The sequence below is a fragment of the Rhodamnia argentea genome, chromosome 8 (assembly GCF_020921035.1).
Source record: "Rhodamnia argentea isolate NSW1041297 chromosome 8, ASM2092103v1, whole genome shotgun sequence".
In the NCBI taxonomy this organism is placed as follows: domain Eukaryota; kingdom Viridiplantae; phylum Streptophyta; class Magnoliopsida; order Myrtales; family Myrtaceae; genus Rhodamnia; species Rhodamnia argentea.
This window is the reverse complement of record NC_063157.1, coordinates 8,653,780-8,671,123: the sequence shown is the minus strand read 5'-3', so window position 1 is coordinate 8,671,123 and position 17,344 is coordinate 8,653,780. Positions and strand designations below refer to the sequence as shown.

The following is a 17,344-nucleotide window of genomic DNA, read 5'->3' as shown; positions in this document are numbered from 1 at the left end:
CTGGGTTTCCAAGCAAAACAAGTACAATGACTCGCTAAAATTCACTCTTCTAGCGAGCGATGCAAGATTTGAATCAACTCCAACACCCACCACCCGCCAACTTGAATGGTGATTTCATAAACTTCGGACAAATCAGTAACCATGTTCGTTGAACAAAAGAAGTAGGACGCATTGCTGGCAAGAAACAAAGGACAGAGCAAGATCAAAGTGACATGCACGTGATGGTTACAATGGAAGACAAATGCTAGCTCTTTGTTGTGCTTTTTCATTCAATGTTCTTGATGAAGTCCTGAATCAACTTTCCAATAGAGTCATATGAAGACCCACCTTCCTTCACGGCGTTCCTTGCCGCCTCTCTCATTTCCTTCACCTTCTTCCTGATCGCTGCGCCGGCACCGCCCATCAAGCATCCGATGGCCCTCTCTATCTCCTCCGCTGGCACCAGATGGCCGCCAACTCCGTGCCCCCGGTAGTCCAGCCGCAGCTCTGCGGCTAATCCCAGTTCCTTCACCATTGTGAAGGCGTTAAGCTGCTGCTCCGCATATATGGGCCACGTCACAATCGGCACTCCATGCCACAAGCTCTCCAAAATGGAGTTCCAACCACAGTGAGACACGAACCCACCTATGGCCGCGTGCGCCAGCACCTCCACCTGAGGTGGAGAAAATATGTACTTCATTACAAGCTCGATAAGTCTATAATAATTTCTGAGCTGTGGACATGTTCGGCTTATGATCAGCTCTAAAGGTTACCTAACCAAAGGCAACTAAAATCAGAGTACCTTTAGTTGATCGTATACTTTTCAATACATATTTCAATTCATGTTAATCATTTTGGCTCTAGAACATGTGTCCTTTTTTTTTTTATATATAAATTCAGAAATGGTGTGGTAGGTGGAAGTTTATCAAAATTATGTAGAACATCATAAAAGAAACATGAAAAATTGACTATTTTGAGGTTATAAAACTTGATCAACGTCTTGTTGTTGAAAAGTGAGAATTGGTTTACTGCGGCATATCATTGGTATAGCTATCATACGAAAGCTCACAAATCACGATATTAATTTAGTAGGCAAAAACAGACAAATACCGTGGACGGTTTAGGTAGACGACGCTATTAATTTAAAGGTTTTCATATATAGGTCATCTATTCGAGGTTTGACTTGCTCCTCACCTGCTCCACAATCTTGCCAATATGGTTTTCAATGAATTGGATTGGGTTCACGATTCAAAAGTGCTCAACCATTTTTCTGCTCCAGATGATCGGCCCTAACGAGTGGGGCTCGAACGAAGGAGGTTTAATCCCTAGGCTTGCCCAAATTATATTTCAGGCTTTGTACCTATTCGTGGATTTACTCATATTTCAAGCATCATAGGAAAATATAACTTAGGGATAGTTTGTGGGTGCCCTGGTAAACCAAACAAAACTAATCACAATACATGAATAATATTGGAGGTTGTGTTGTTTAGTGAAGCCCATAAATTTTAGAATGTGATGGGCTATTTCACTTCATAGTAATTGTTCAAAAAGTCATAAACCCGTCAGAAAGCGGCTAATTTAGTCCTAAATATTTTGACGACTAGCCAATTTAGTCTTAATTCTTTTAAAGTTTTGCCAATTTAGTCATAAATATATTATTTAGATAATTAGTCAAAATGACTACATTGACAGATTGTCAAAAGAATTGGTAAATCATAAAATAATTTATGATTAGATTGTCACAATTAAAAGATTTATAATTGAATTGACTCCAGGCCTGCAATATAATAAATATAAGATTTTTTGGACAATTTTTCCTTGCAACAATTGCTACCTTCTTACCCTATTTATCATGGTAGATGAAAGTAACCAATGAGCCCGAGATACTACCAAAGACGTTGGTCAAAAAGACTTAGAGACTTGTGACAAAAAATAAAAAAATAAAAAAAGACTCGAGACTAACCTGCGGGGTCCACCCGCATACGACCCCACTTCCTCGCATTCGGTCCAGGAATCCACCAGGAAGCTGCGACTGTGAACTTTCTGGACGCAACGACCACAAAAACTTATGCCCGCTCCGCTCGATTCCGGCGGCGATCTCCTCCACTTGGTCCGCGTCGAACCTCCCCAAGCTCCCGAAGCACAGGAACACCACCGAGGACGGTGGCTGCTCATCGAGCCACTCCCGGATCTTCTGCCATTGAGCCCGGTCCAGAGAAGGATCTGGCACACCCTTCGGATCGATAACTGGTCCGACTGTGTACACGGCCGGTCCGTCCGAGCTTCCTCCGGAAAACGAGCTGATGGCAAAGTGTTCCAGTTCCATGAACGTGTTAACCATGATTCCCCGGACGTCCCTGAACCTGCGAGCCAGCTTGACGTAGGCCGCATAGCCGCCGGCTTCCGCATCGAACACTGCTGACGGCAAGACAGAGACCGGAACTGGGTTGGTGAAACTGGGAAGAGGCAGGTCTGGATCGGACGGTTGGACCGCTCTCCCCACCTTGTCGTGCTGAGCCGGCAAGTGGAACATGAGGTCCAGGAAGTGCGCGTTGGTGGTAAGGTAGATGTAAGAAGGGAGCGAGAACTCGTCAGCCACGGCGATCATGGACGTGCAGAAGAAGTCCAGGACGAACCCGGCCACGGACCGGGAACGTCGGATCTCCCCGACCGCTGTCTGGACGTGCGGGATGTAGCTCTCGATGAAGACCGAGACGTAGTGCTCGACCGAGCGTAGGAGCTCGGGCGGCGGTGGGTCGACGGGAGGGAGATCGACAAGGGCGATGCGTGGCTGCGAGGCGACAAGCAACTTGGTGTAAGCGTCCAAGTGGGGGGTGAAGGGCGCTTTCATGGCAAGGACCGTGATGGAGACTCGAGGATCGTGGCCGAGCAAGCAGGACGCGAACTCGAGGGCCGAGATGACGTGACCGACGCCTGGTGCCGGAATGAATACGAGCTCCAGTTTCTCCATCGGCGACGGTCAGGGAGGCTTTCGAGCTCTGTCTTCTTTAACTAGTGTTTTTATTTAGACATGGCGTGACATGTGAAGGACTTTATGGAAGTGATGGGCAGGAAAAACAAAAAAAATATGGCTGGATTGATGCAGTAAGATGCGGTTGGAGACGAATAGGCTCCGTGTTGGAGGACAAGGACATTCTACCGAGCGATGATGCATGGATGACATGGGACATGACTATTGGAATGACTAACACAACAAGAGCTTTGGCTTAGGAATATCCTTCCGTGGTAATATTTTTTATTGGAAAATGCTCCTCAAATAGTATTGACAGAGACGGTATAATCTCAGGTATAAAATGAGTACACTGCCTTAGGGATCAGAAAGCTAGAGACACTCATCACGAAGGAACGTAAAAGCTCAAGGATTAGTACCACCAGATGGAGACATCAATGCCTTACTAGCCTTTATCAGACGAATCTTACCAGGGGAAAAAAAAGTCTTACCGGATGAATGAAAGACATTTTCTTGATCTAAAATCAAGGATTGACAGGTCGGGTTCCATGCCGGGATATATCATGCTTCTAGGCGACCGGAATAATCGCCACTTCCCGTCATTGCTTCGCGCTCAAACCGTGAACAAATTTCGTGTCGGGCCGATTATATAAACTAGCGCAAACAACTAAATCACAAACGGTCCAATATTATCCACTCCCAACAACAACGGTTAGCTTTAATAATCCACCGCTCTAAAATTAAATCCCCCAAATCCATTTTCGCTACTAACCCGAGCCCGATAGTTACTATTCTACTTAAATCTTATCTGGTAGAAATTTAGGTCTTCACACCGACGGTCAGGTTCAGGCGGTCTTGTTCCCTATTGGCATTGGGAACTGAACCGGTTATTCCCGATTTCAAATTTTTGGAATCAAGAACCACACAGAACTAGCTGGTTCGATTTTCGGGTTGGATTAGGACCGACGTATACCCCTAGTTTGGATTTTGAACCACAAGCTCTCACTCGGGTCGAGCAAGGACGACCCTCGCCAATGACCCTCACCGCCACGATGAAAAAAAAAGAAGAAGAAAAAAAATAAAATAAAATAAAAAAATTATTCGTGTCGGCACCAATCGTGCCACGTAGGGTGACCGGCGTCTACGTTGGCAATTTTTTGCCATAATTAGCTTGATAGACTCAATTGGGAAAACGTAAAAAAAATTTATGACTCAATTGGCAAAATTAAAAGGTTTATGACTGAATTGGCAAAAGTGAAAAAGTTTAGGGCTTTTTGGATAATTTTCTCTAATATAAACTGATAGAGAAATTAAGTGATAGATCCTTATGAATCGTTAGTAGGTTTACATGTGAGTTTGGATCTTGAGATACGGCGTGGTTCAATAAATTTGGGAGCTACAGATGAAATTTACTGTCTTGCCATGTTCTTGTCCGGACCGATGTCCGACTAGTCAGAAATAGAGTTGAGAATGGCATTTAAATTGAACAACTTTGTGATCGGCTAGCCCTCACTAGATTGGACGAGGTGATCCTTGTCTTGCCGTCCCTGGGCAAAGGGCAAGCCCAGTCGAAAGAAACAACGAAAAAAAAATAAGTAAATGATCAAAATACCTTTTGGTCAAGTCTTTTTTTGAAACAAAAAGAGCACTTTAAACCCTTATTTAAAATAAGATTCACTTTATGTTCTTATTTAAAAAATGAAGTCACTTCAAACTCTTATTTGAAATTTTTCCTAACAAATATGGTGGAAGAGTCTGCCGTGACATGCGTGGTTCAAATTGAAACATGTCGTGGGTGTTGTCTGATTCTACTTGATTAATATTTGAAGCAAATGTACCGAAGGATTTTCTATGGCGTGTTAATAAGGATAAGATTAAAAAAGAAATGGTGGACGGACAGGGGAGAATTAGATTATAGTATAAAGGAGAATTTGACATTACGAGACATTCTCACCAAATTCTTCAACCACCCATTAAGGAGTTGGTCACGGTTGAAGTGGACATCTTCTATATAACTTATAAACGCACAATTAATTTTTCTTGATCATCTATAAGGCCCATTTGACCGACAAAGATGTCTGTCTTCCAAAATCAAACTATTAATGCAATAATGAGTTAGACCTATGGAGCTTGAAATCGATAGACATGTATAAACAAAGGATACACATTACAAGATGAAAGGAAGTGTGCCGAATCGAACTCAAGGAAAGAGCATTGCTAGATCTTACAATGGTTGTTTTACAAAGTCGGAATCGTAAAGTGACGTATCATACTGTTCTTGATTCTTGAATTTGACCCATTTGTTTGAAGGACTACTCACAATCTAATAATATACATCGTGTAGTAAACAGAACCAGTCTAATACATCTAGCGTTGCTCGCATTTCTAGTACCATATTGAAATTCAGGTAAGATCCTTTCTTGTAAAGATTTTGAAATATTCAAAGAAATGTGTTACCTTCACCGCACGAAAGCTACACTTGGTAACTTGTCAAAAATATAGATAAACTTTAAAAATAGCATGATGTCAATACGAATAACTCCGGACGAGCAAGAGAAGGCCGTGAGAGATAGGTTGAAGATGCTGTCCATCCTAGAGGAACATGGTCCAACAAGGGAAAGAAATTCTTCGGAGGGGAGAACATCAACATCGCGGACATTGCATTTGGCGTGGTGGCACATTGGATGGGAGTCGTAGAAGAGGTGTCGGGAAGGAAGGTGTCCGATGCCGAGTAGTTCCCTCGCTTGCACGCTTGGATGGGCAACTTCAAGAGCTTGCCCTTGATCGCCGAGAACTTGCATGATCAAGGGAAGTTGCACGAATACCTCGCCCGCCAAAGAGAGAAATTGATGTCATCGTCTCCCCACAAAATGATGCACGGACTTCGGGTCTTTTCTCGGGAGCCTCCATGATCGATGTGGTGATCTAGGACTCTATATGAAAGTACTGAACATCGTTTGGATATCTGTTGCTGTGTCTTTGTAGCACGAGTGAAGTGGGTTCTTTGGTTTGAAGTTTCAAGCTGAAGCTTCTAATTAGCCTATGCAATAAAGTAAATTGTACTTCTAGGCATAGGAATCTTGTCTTTCGAGGCATGTAATGTCTCAGTTTGAAGTCTTAAATCTAAAATTATTCGTGGTAATGGTTATATGATACTAATACAGAGTGTAAATGGAGATAATTGAGCATTCTTTCTTGTGACAAGTGTAAAGCCTGATGTTGTGTTTACAAAACAAAATGGGTAGACCCGATCTATGGATTTTTTTTAGACCATGATCAATACAGACGATATGCTTAAGCGGCTAATATGGAGGGAAGAGAATAAATTTCAAAAGGAGGAATAAGCAAGTGTCATGGGCCAAAAGTTTCCTAGTTGAAGACAAGTCCGTGCGGCGTCTGTTCAGCCGGGACATCAAGCCACCATCTCCCGATAAATCTTTCTCGAGGATAGTGTTGGAATTTATCACACCCATAAAGAGCAAATCCGAAATTGCTTTTAATATATGGTATCGGTTACCATATAGAGGGAGACCAAAAAGATAAGTCTTGATTGATCGCAATAATAGGTGATTTGATTTCTCAAAAGCGCAAAAACTCTCTCCAGAAAGCTCTCTGTGATTTTCTGTAGGGGTGAGCATGGTTCCAGGGTAAAACCGACAACTTGGAACCGGAACATGTAGGATCCGGTCTAGTTCCGGGTTCCAAGGTATGCAGGGTAGGTTCCATGTTCCAAAAATTGATGAACCTGTTCTAGCGGGTAGGTTCCGTGTTACGGAACCTGGAATCTAGATCCTAGATCCCGAAATAAATTTTTTTATTTTTCTTGGTATATATTTTTACACTATCCCGTAATGTTCTATGGCATCCGATGATAAGTGTATAATCTAGAATCAAACAAATTTTTAGATTTCAAGTTCCAAAATATGATAAACGTGTTCCAATGGATTGGTTTCGGGTTCTAAATGTAACCTGTACGGAACCTAAAACCACTCACCCCTACTTTCTCTTAGATGTTGCAGCGTTCACTCTCATTTTGCTTAACTAAAAATGAAAAAAATAAAATAAAAAAAATGATAGGTTATCGGGTATCTTGAAACCGACCCTAGAACCGATGACAGGGTAGGTTCCAGGTTCCAAAAAATGAGGAACCTGTTCCGACGGGTAGGTTCCAGGTTCCAAGTGGAACATATAAGGAGCTCGAAACCACTCACCCCTAATTTTCTCGAAGAACGAGCGATTTGTGAATTCAGATTCTTTCTCATCTACTATTGGGGCTCTTAATTTGTGGCTATCGAAGTATGTTTGTTCTTGGAAGGGCCTAAACACAAACTACTAGTCGGGAATAGAGTTCCAAGGTATGACGGGTAGATTCCAGGTTCCAAGGTATGACAGGTATGTTTCGGGTTCTAAAAAATGAGGAACCCGTTCCGACAGGTAAGTTCCGGGTTCCAGGCCGGGTTCCGGGTGGAACATGTAAGGAGCCTGGAACCGCTCACCCCTAATTTTCTCAAAGAACGAGCGATATATGAATTTGGATTCTTTCTCATCTACTATTGGGGCTCTTAATCAGTAGCTATTGAAGTATGTTTGTTCTTGGAAGGGCTTGAACACAAACTACTAGTCGGGAATAGAGTTAAGAATGGCATTCAAATTGAACAACTTTGTGGGAGTACTATTTCGTTTCCGCCTGCATTGGACGGATGGCCCGAGCATTGAGAAGGAAGTATGCTTTCAGAGGTGAAACGCCGCTGGAGATGCTTTCTGTAATACATGGACCTCCGACTAGGAAACAATGAAATCTCTAATTTCTCCTTCTCCTCCCTCCCAAAGAGGAGAAAGAAATCTCCAAGGTCTCCTCTATCAACGGAGGACACGAAGGACGCAGGTAATATAACAAAGAAAGGGGAGGAGGCAGCAAACCGCAGTAGGAACGACGCATGGGACTACTCGGTTGTTTCGGTTTGCTAAGTTTGAAAAGTTCAAAAAACGCAAACTAAGGGATCCGGGCACGGGCACGATCAAGGGAGTTCCGGGCCTGGCCTTGATGGACCCGACCACGGCCATCGAGGGCGTGGGCCCAGGGAACAAATGTTGGGTTCTCTTGTCCTAGCGTTGGGATTCTCGTGCCCAAGAGAGGGGAAAGATAAAGTTCCATCCTTTTGGTATTTCTTGTAAGAGATCCATTGGTATGTGGAATGGTAGTTGCGTTGTAGCAACCAATGCTCGCATGTGGAGAGACTAGAGAGGTGTTGTTGATGGTGGTGATGTTGATTACTAGTGCATTCTTCTTCTTCAATGATTTGAGGATATGTGCACTGAAAATCCTAAAACTTGTCATGAAAGTGCAATTGAGTTTTACAAAAAATGCAATTAAGTCTTAAAACTTATTGACTTTGTACAATTAAATCCTTTCATTAATCTCGTCTAATTTGGCTAACGAAATATGCTTACGTGACATTTTTTAAATTATTTTTCTATCATATTCAGCGCTAACATTACCAAAATGACATTGTTTTGGTCCAAATCTAACTTTTTAATATACAATTTATTTAAGTTATTAAAAAATACAAAAAAAAATTGAAGAAGCATGCGAGGGTTGCACACTTGTAGCCCTTGCCATTGCAACCTCACCATCCCCGTGAAGGACCGACGACATTGGGGGAACGGGTGGCGGGGGTTGCTGGCAGCGGTCGCCGGGGCCCAAGAACCTTCGCCGAGCCGACAGTAGGCGTCGGGCTCTTGCCCGGATCCGGTCGAGAGCCATCGGTGATAGGGGTTGACAGCCCTCGCCAATTCTTGCCGAGGGCCTTGTAAGCCCTTGCCGCCAGCTCGTGAGTATTGCCGACCACTCTTGTATCATCATCGGCCCTTTCCGGCGACGATGGGGCAGTGATGGCGAGGGCCGCAATCGTGCGGCCCTTGCCTCCGTCTTCCCCTTTTTTTTTTCCTCTTTTCTTTTTATTTATTTTGCTTATTGTGGATATAATTTACATAAAATTTGTATTAAACATTTTGATTTTGCCCAAAATGACGTCGTTTTAGCATTATGTTTTATATATTTGCCATGCCAGCACCACATAGAATATAAAAAATAATAAAGAAAATCACATCAGCATTTTTCATTTAGTCAAATTGGACGGAGTTAACGGGAGAAGTCGATTGCATCAATTTGACAAATTTTAGGACTTTCAATGTACTTATCCCATGACTTAAAAAGCGTAAAGATAGGGCCGCCGATGAACTCAGTTGCTCCAGCTCACTCCAGTGCGAACGCAATTGGACTGAGTTGTGGTCCGGGAGGAACCATTCTTTATTGGCCTTAATTAGTAATAATTATCATGTGGGATTACGCTATGGCATTATGCAAATGATGGGTCAACTTCAATTAGCCCAGATCCCGATTTTTTATCTGTTCAGAAGATTCTATTAGGGGGATTCGGATTCATTTGCGATACGCATGTCGAGTAAATCGTTCCCCACACGAGGCATCGTGGTCGTCGATCTTGCATGGTAATGATTTTATTATTTCACTAATTATTTGAACTGATGGCTGTAGAAGGTGTCATTTGGGAATCCTTTTTTTTTTTTATTGTTCATAATCGGAAAAATAAATCAATTTTTTTTTGTTATTTATGCAAGTGTTTCTTAAGCTTGATTGCGCCAAATCAATGTTAGGTAGATTCTTGTGTCGGGCGCTACTTGTACTTTTTCAATTGAGCAAGACGAACGAAATAAATATCTGCCGGTTAGAGCCAATAAAAAATACACGTACTTTTCGGCGGAAATCGCCCGACATGGCGGTTCAATCATTATCGGCCGTCCTACATAGCACACCGCAACGTCGTCGATTTCCGGCAAAATTTGACCGAAAATACCATATTAGAATTTCTGAAAAAAAATTAAGACTCAATAGACAAAATTGAAAAGTTTAGTAATAAATTAGTATCCGTACAATAAGTTTAAGACTGATTAGATAATAAGTTTAGGAACGAGTAAATTCAATTTTTTTACGTCATAATCATAAGATTGTATTCTCCACGGACGTGAAAAGCTTACATGTTGTCGAAGGACTATTCAAATTACAAGATTCTATAGCAATATCATAGCTAATTATAAGTTTTTTTTACTAATTTGTGCTATCTTGTTAGAAATCATAAAAGTAACACACATTCGATTGTGTGATTATTCACGTGTGTGTTTTACGAAAAAAAATACGGAAAGTTTATTAAGGTACTAAATAATTCACCCAAGTTTGACGTCCGAGAGTTAAGGTGTTCTCATTTTTTTTTTTTTTGGTCGAAAGGTGTTCTCATTTAAAGTTTGCCAGCTTCTTGAAGTTTTGATTTTTTTTTTTTTTGTTGATACGCTAATTTTGAATAAAAATACTATGCTATAATTCACAATCACTAGCATACTTCGTCATAGGCTAAATAAGTTCATAAGTAAATGTCGATATCAACGTGTGAATACTGAAGTGTTTTACTTCTTATGTTATCTAATGAAAAATCAAGAGTATGTTAAATAATTACTAGTAGACTTTATCAATGAGCAGGCAGCCCGTAAGCCCGTCCATTATTCTTTAGGCCCAAATTCTAGGCCTACTTAGTATGCAAGCTGCGGGTGGATAAGTGCTTCAAGGCCCGGCCGTGCACCTTTATTTTTACTTTAAAAGATGGTAAATTATGTTTTATTAGTAAATTTTTCCTTGCTCTTTATATTTTATAAACACTAGTAGGACAAATAAGCTCAAATTTCTAATGAATCATAAGAAGATCGCCAATCCCGCTAGGGCTGTGTTTGGTTTGGCTTTGAAAAGGAACTTTGGGTAAAATGCAAAGGCATTTAGTTTAAAGGGCATTGGGAAAGTGCAAATTGCTTTCAATTTTGGGTTAAATAGTTTTTGGAAAAAAATTCTTGCAAAAGACTTTGGCTAGTTTTTTTTTTCATAAGAAAATCTCATACCCTTTACCAACTCCGGCGAGTCAAATTTGGCATTGACGGCCCTCGGCTAGGGTTACATGCCCAAGCAAGGCCCGCGTGTGGTCGCCCAACCCCAGGCACCACTCACTGGGTTGCGTGACCTTCGCGAGGGCAGGCAAAGCCAGGCCACCCTCGCTTGGGTCACGTGACCTTAGACCGCCCTTGTGTGGGGTCTCGCGACCTCGTCGACCCCTCGACAACCTCTCGTTGGCCCTTTGTAGCCAAATCTACCCTCGTCGACCGCCCTTGCACAGCGAAGATGAACAAAAAATTGAACAATTGCAAATGAGTTTTCTTGTATGTCAATGGAACTCATGATCATGGATTTTATATTCTTACACTGACAATTGAAGTTTAATGGGATACACAAATAGTGATTGGGCATGTGATATTGAGACTTATAAATGTTCTTCTAAAAATGCTCTCTTTCTGGATCAAGACTCTCATGGTCCTACAAAAAAAGAAAGTTGTTGTACTCTCAACAGCTGAAGATGAATACGTTGTCGTAGCTTCGGCGGCATGTCAAGCGATATGGCTTCGTAAGATGCTTTGTGAATCGATGCATGAATAGAGAGGTCCTACCAAATAATGTGTGATAATAAGTTTTTTTTTTTTTGGTAAGGTATGTGTGATAATAAGTTAACCGTTGCATTAGCCAAGAATCATACTTTTCATGACAGGAGTAAGCACATTGACATCAAGTATCATTATATGTAAGCCGGTCAAAGATGGTGAGATTAAGCTTAATTTTTACAAATCAAAAAATCAGATTGCATATATTTTGGCGAAATCATTGAAGACAATTCGTTCAAAAAATTAACGACGATGTTAGTTATTGTTGATTTCAAAATCAATTTTAAGGGTGTCTTTTAAAATAATAATAAAATGAATTTTTTATTGTTGTTGTATTTTCTACGTGAGCTGCTTATATTTCCAAGGTGCTCTGCTGAAGGCTTTGAACACATGAGTTGCTAGAGAATTTCTAGACGGGGATGCTGATTTGCTGCAGACTTTGAAAACATAGGCCAATTCTTGACCACATGGGCTAGCCATTTTTAGCCGGGACGAATTTGACAGGAGATTGTACTGAGGAAATAACAAATAGGACATGTTCATGTATTAATTTGAGGGTATAGTGGATCGCATGATGCTTTCCTGAAAAATTTTTGTATGGGCCCAAATCATGTGAACCAGCTCCATCTCAGCCAACTTTGTAGCGTGTCTCCACATTAAATCCACATGATGTGATGATGGAGATTAAGATGCACACGATCGCAACTTCTATCTCTCAAAAATTCACTTCGAGTTAGATTGCTTGCCACTTTTCATCTGAAGGCAATGATTGCATTAGGACATAATTGTTTTGAGTTTCATTGTAGTCATGTTCTTTATGTATTAATTTTTTTTTCTTGCATATATCTGATATCACAAAACCGTACATAAGTGAAAGAGAAAAACTCCTTACACAAACTTTCAATGCTTTGAATTTTAGAGCGGTTCTCATTTGGGCCTCTCCAAGTTTTCAATTTTAGGCCCAAAAGGTACTTTAAAATAGTGGCTGCTCCCCATTGAAACTCAGCTCGACATGCCAAAGCTCACGGGAAAAGTGTTAGAAATGCCTTAAATCTATTGCATTGACGCTAATTTAGTCCTAAATCTTTTATTGGTGCTAATTTTTTCGTAAACCTTTTGACCTAGAGCTAATTCAATCATTCCAGCTAATTTTGGCTAGATATTGCTGACGTGAACGCCGAATGGCCTCCGTGGAAAAATAAGCGCTAACATAGACATTTTTAAATATTTTTTTTTCCTTTCTTCCTCAAGATGAGTTTATGTTTAGAGAGATTAGCTTCTACGCTAGGGTTTCCCTTACTCATGGATAGGAGAAGTGGCACTCTAAAGGTCCCAATGCACGCGAAGGGCATGGCACGCTGTAGAGTCACAATTTCTCTTTGCCTCTCGCCTTCTTCCAAAACCCTTTTGCTTGATTTGCTTGGTGTTTCACTATAATCGGGACAGGCATCTTCAGCTAATGTGGTCTTCTTCAACGGGGATCAAGTTGAAGGGACTGGAAATCCCGTTGTGGAGAGGTTGTCGGACCTGTAGATGGTAGCTGATGTTTTGGTCTCAAAGTGACGCCGGGCGAGGACATCCTGGCTTGGGCGACTCAGCCTCACCAGTTCTGGCAAGGCCATCCTCACCCAGGCGATGGCGGATCATTAGTTTAGTCATGAGAAGCTCATAACTCATCTGTCTAAAAAAACTATCAGTAACTTACGGCTCCGTCATCTGGGTTACCGAGCAAAACGAGTACAATGACTCACTAAAATTCACTCTTCTAGTGAGCGATGCAAGATTTGAATCAAGTCCAACGCCCACCACCCGCCAACTCGGAATGGTAATTTCATAAACTTCGGACAAATCAGTAAGCACGCTCGTTGAACAAAGGTGTAGGGCACATTGCTAGCAAGAAACAAAGGACAGAGCCAGATCAAAGGGACACGCACGGGATGGTTACAATGGAAGACAAATGCTAGCTCTTTGTTGAGGTTTTTTATTCAATGTTCTTGATGAAGTCCTGAATCAACTTTCCAATGGAGTCGTATGAAGACCCACCTTCCTTCACGGCGTTCCTTGCCGCCTTTCTCATTTCCTTCACCTTCTTCCTGATCGCTGCACCGGCACCGCCCATCAAGCATCCGATGGCCCTCTCTATCTCGTCCGCTGGCACCAGATGGCCGCCAACTCCGTGCCCCCGCCGGTAGTCCAGCCGCAGCTCCGCGGCTAATCCCAGTTCCTTCACCATTAGGAAGGCGTTAAGTTGCTGCTCCGCATATATGGGCCACGTCACAATCGGCACTCCATGCCACAAGCTCTCCAAAATGGAGTTCCAACCACAGTGAGACACGAACCCACCTATGGCTGCGTGTGCCAGCACCTCCACCTGAGGTGTGGAAAACATGTACTTCGTTACAAGCTAAATAAGTCTAATAATTTCTGAGCAGCGGACTTGTGTCTTTTTTTTTTTTTTTAATGAATTGAGAAATGGTGTGGTAGGTGGAAGTTTATTAAAATTACGCAGAACATCATAAGATAAGTACGAAAAATAGACTATTTTGAGATTATAAAACTCGATCAATGTCTCGTTGTTGAGAAGTGAGAAGTGGCTTACCGTGACATAATTATTGGTATAGCTATCATACGAAAGCACACAAATCCGTGGATACCGTGGATGGATTAGGTAGATGACACTATTAATTTAAAGGTTTTCATAAATAGGTCATCTATTCTAATTTTGACTTACTCCTTATCTGTTCCACAATCCTTGACAATATGGTTTTCAATGAATTGGATTGGGTGCACGATTCAAAAGTGCTCAACCATTTTTCTGCTCCAGATGATCGTAGGGGCTCGAACGAAGGAGGTTTATTCCCCAGGGTTGCCCAAATTATATTTCAGGCTTTGCACCTATTCGTGGATTTACTCATATTTCAAGCATCATAGGAAAATATAACATAGGGATAGTTTGTGGGTGTCCTGGTAAACCAAACGAAACCAATCACAACACATGAATAATATTGGAGCTCGTGTTGTTTAGTGAAACCCATAGCTTTTAGAATGTGATAGGTTGTTTCACTTCGCGATAATTATCCAAAAAATCATAAACCTATTGTAAAGCGACTAATCCAGTCCTAAATCTTTTAAGGACTAGCTAATTTAGTCTTAATCCTTTTGAAATTTAATCAACTTAGTCATAAACCTATTATTTGGATAATTAGTCGAAATGACTAATATATCGTCAAAAGAATTGGCAAATCATTAAAAAATTTATGATTAAATTGCCACAACTAAAACATTTAGAAATGAATTGGCCACAGAACAATAAATTTGAGATTTTTTGGATAATTTTCCCTATAACAATTGCTCCCTTCTTACCCTATTTACCATGTTAGAGTAAAGTAACCAATGAGCCCCGAGATACCCCAAAAGATAGATATAGTCGTTGGTTAAAAAAACTTAAAAACTTGTGACAAAAAAAAGACTTGAGGCTAACCTGCGGGGTCCACCCGCATACGACCCCTCTTCCTCGCATTCGGTCCAGGAATCCACCAGGAAGCTGCGACTGTGAACTTTCTGGACGCAACGACCACAAAAATTTATGCCCGCTCCGCTCGATTCCGGCGGCGATCTCCTCCACTTGCTCCGCATCGAACCTCCCCGAGCTCCCGAAGCACAGGAACGCCACTGAGGACGGCTGTTGCTCGTCGAGCCACGCCCGGATCTTTTCCCAGTGAGCCCGGTCCAGAGAAGGATCCGGCACACCCTTTGGGTCGATAACCGGTCCGACCGCGTACACGACCGGTCTGTCCGAGATTCCTTCGGAAAACGAGCTGATGGCGAAGTGTTCCAGTTCCATGAACGTGTTTACCATGATTCCCCGGACGTCCCTGAACCTGCGAGCCAGCTTGACGTAGGCCGCATAGCCGCCGGCTTCCCCGTCGAACACTGCTGACGGCAAGACAGAGACCGGAACTGGGTTGGTGAAACTGGGAAGAGGCAGGTCCGGATCGGACGGTCGGACCACTCTCGCCACCTCGTCGTGCCGAGCCGGCAAGTGGAACATGAGGTCTAGGAAGTGCGCGTTGCTGGTAAGGTAGATGTAAGAAGGAAGCGAGAACCCGTCAGCCACGTCGATCATGGACGTGCAGAACAAGTCCAGGACGAACCCGGCCACGGACCGGGAACGTCGGATCTCCCCGACCGCTGTCTGGACGTGCGGGACGTAGCTCTCGATGAAGACAGTGACGTAGTGCTCGACCGAGCGCAGGAGCTCAGGCGGCGGCGGTTCGACGGGAGGGAGGTCGACGAGGGCGATGCGCGGCTGCGAGGCGACGAGCGACTTGGTGTAAGCGTCCAAGTAGGGGGTGAAGGGCGCTTTCATGGCGAGGACGGTGATGGAGACTCGAGGATCGTGGCTTAGTAAGCGGGCGGCGAACTCGAGGGCCGAGATGACGTGACCGACGCCCGGCGCCGGAATGAATACTAGCTCCAGTTTCTCCATCGGCGGCGACGGTGAGTGAGGCTTCCGAGCTTTGTCTTCTTTAACTAGTGTTTGTCGCTACACCTGGCGTGGCATATGAAGGACTTTTTAAAGTAGCTGGGAAGGAAAAACAAGAATGGCTGGATTGATGCAGTCGGGTATGCTTTGGGGACGAATAGGTTCCGTGTTGAAGGAAAAGTACATTCCACCGAGCGATGATGTATGGATGACGTTTCCCCAAGCGATATTCTCGTTTTTGAGGACGGGGCAACGACAGGGACAAGACAACCTAAAACGCATTCCGGAAAAACTAAAGAAAGAAAGATCGGCCTTACTGGAAATGTTTGAGAGATTCCACATCAGTCTCTGTCGGTAGCTGTTGAGGACGTTGCCCTTAAACAGCTCCGCCCGGTGCACAGGAAAATTTATGTGAGAGATTGTAAAGACTGATCTAGCTCATCTTAAGACGGATTTGAGCCTTTTGGAGGACAAAAAACTTGTACGTCCGATGATTGTCGGCGAGTATGGACAGAGAATTACCACATCCGATAAGAAATAGTCGAGTGCTATAAAAAGATATCTGGATAAGCCGTCGACCAAGAAAAGCATGTTTATCAATGCTGCATATCAGGAAGGGTATCAAGTAGACGAGTTTGAGGAAGTGAGATCCTTGGGTTGGTCGGTTCCCGCTTTGGAATTTAGAACGGGACCCGCAGCATTGATTCTCAGTTTGTAGAACTCATTAGATCCTGGAATCGATGATTTCTTCTTTCTTTTTTTTGTCATTTCTTCTATTTCCTAAGAGCTAAATAGTATGACATGCGATACGATTCGATACGACACGATATGTCGATGCGACATTTCTAAAAAATAAAGATTTTCGACACGTTGAAGGCACGTTATATATTAAATGTATATTTTTATACATGATAAATTATTATTTATATATATAAATGGAGAATTTAGAGGTCTTAATTTCGTAATTTAACTTCAATCAGCCTAAAAAAATAGTAAAGTAAAAAAGAAAATTAAACACTTGATCGAGAAAATATTTGGATGCTCTCTGAAGTCCAAGTGATGTGGTCCCCCAATCAATATGTGGAGCCACGTGTGCTGTGGGCCCAAATTAGATTTTCAGAGAAAATATTATTATCTCTCCTATTACTTAAAAAAAAAAAAAAAAGGCTGTAACTAGAGCTCTGCAGACTAAGGTGCACAGCAAATTAGACATGCATGCTCTCTCCTCTCTCATCTTGCGTCTTTTCACTGCACCCCTCTTTATCTCTCTCTGTCTCTCCTCTGTGACCGCGTGTCGCGCGTGCGTCCATATCCGACAACGACGTGATGGCCTCCTTGACGTGTCGGTGCTTCAT

At 42.6% G+C, this 17,344-nt stretch overlaps 2 protein-coding genes across 3 annotated transcripts; both read right to left on the bottom strand.

Annotated features, from left to right (window-relative positions):
• Positions 1-99: 99 nt before the first annotated feature.
• LOC115736601 (UDP-glycosyltransferase 71K1-like) lies at positions 100-3,072 on the bottom strand. The gene is made up of 2 exons (XM_030668373.2): positions 1,943-3,072; positions 100-652 (listed from the first exon to the last, which is right to left on the bottom strand). Exons 1-2 carry the CDS (start codon positions 2,948-2,950, stop codon positions 266-268), a joined length of 1,395 nt encoding a protein of 464 aa, XP_030524233.1. The 5' UTR covers positions 2,951-3,072; the 3' UTR covers positions 100-265.
• LOC115736600 (UDP-glycosyltransferase 71K1-like) lies at positions 100-15,999 on the bottom strand. 2 transcript variants are annotated; one of them, XM_048284063.1, is made up of 3 exons: positions 14,985-15,999; positions 13,454-13,874; positions 100-225 (listed from the first exon to the last, which is right to left on the bottom strand). In XM_048284063.1, the coding sequence occupies exons 1-2, from the start codon at positions 15,990-15,992 to the stop codon at positions 13,485-13,487; spliced, it is 1,398 nt and encodes a 465-aa protein (XP_048140020.1). In that variant the 5' UTR covers positions 15,993-15,999; the 3' UTR covers positions 100-225; positions 13,454-13,484. The 2 variants fall into 2 exon arrangements, with proteins under 2 accessions (XP_048140020.1, XP_030524230.1); XM_030668370.2 differs by lacking the exon at positions 100-225 and having other exon boundaries at positions 13,319-13,874.
• Between the last annotated feature and the right edge of the window lie 1,345 nt (positions 16,000-17,344).

Coding starts and splice junctions, on each gene's coding strand:
- LOC115736601 (XM_030668373.2), bottom strand. CDS start 2,950: ATGGAGAAACTGGAGCTCGTATTCATTCCGGCACCAGGCGTCGGTCAC. Junction 653..1,942: donor TATGCGGGTGGACCCCGCAG/GTTAGTCTCGAG, acceptor TCTCCACCTCAG/GTGGAGGTGCTGGCGCACGC.
- LOC115736600 (XM_048284063.1), bottom strand. CDS start 15,992: ATGGAGAAACTGGAGCTAGTATTCATTCCGGCGCCGGGCGTCGGTCAC. Junction 13,875..14,984: donor TATGCGGGTGGACCCCGCAG/GTTAGCCTCAAG, acceptor TCCACACCTCAG/GTGGAGGTGCTGGCACACGC.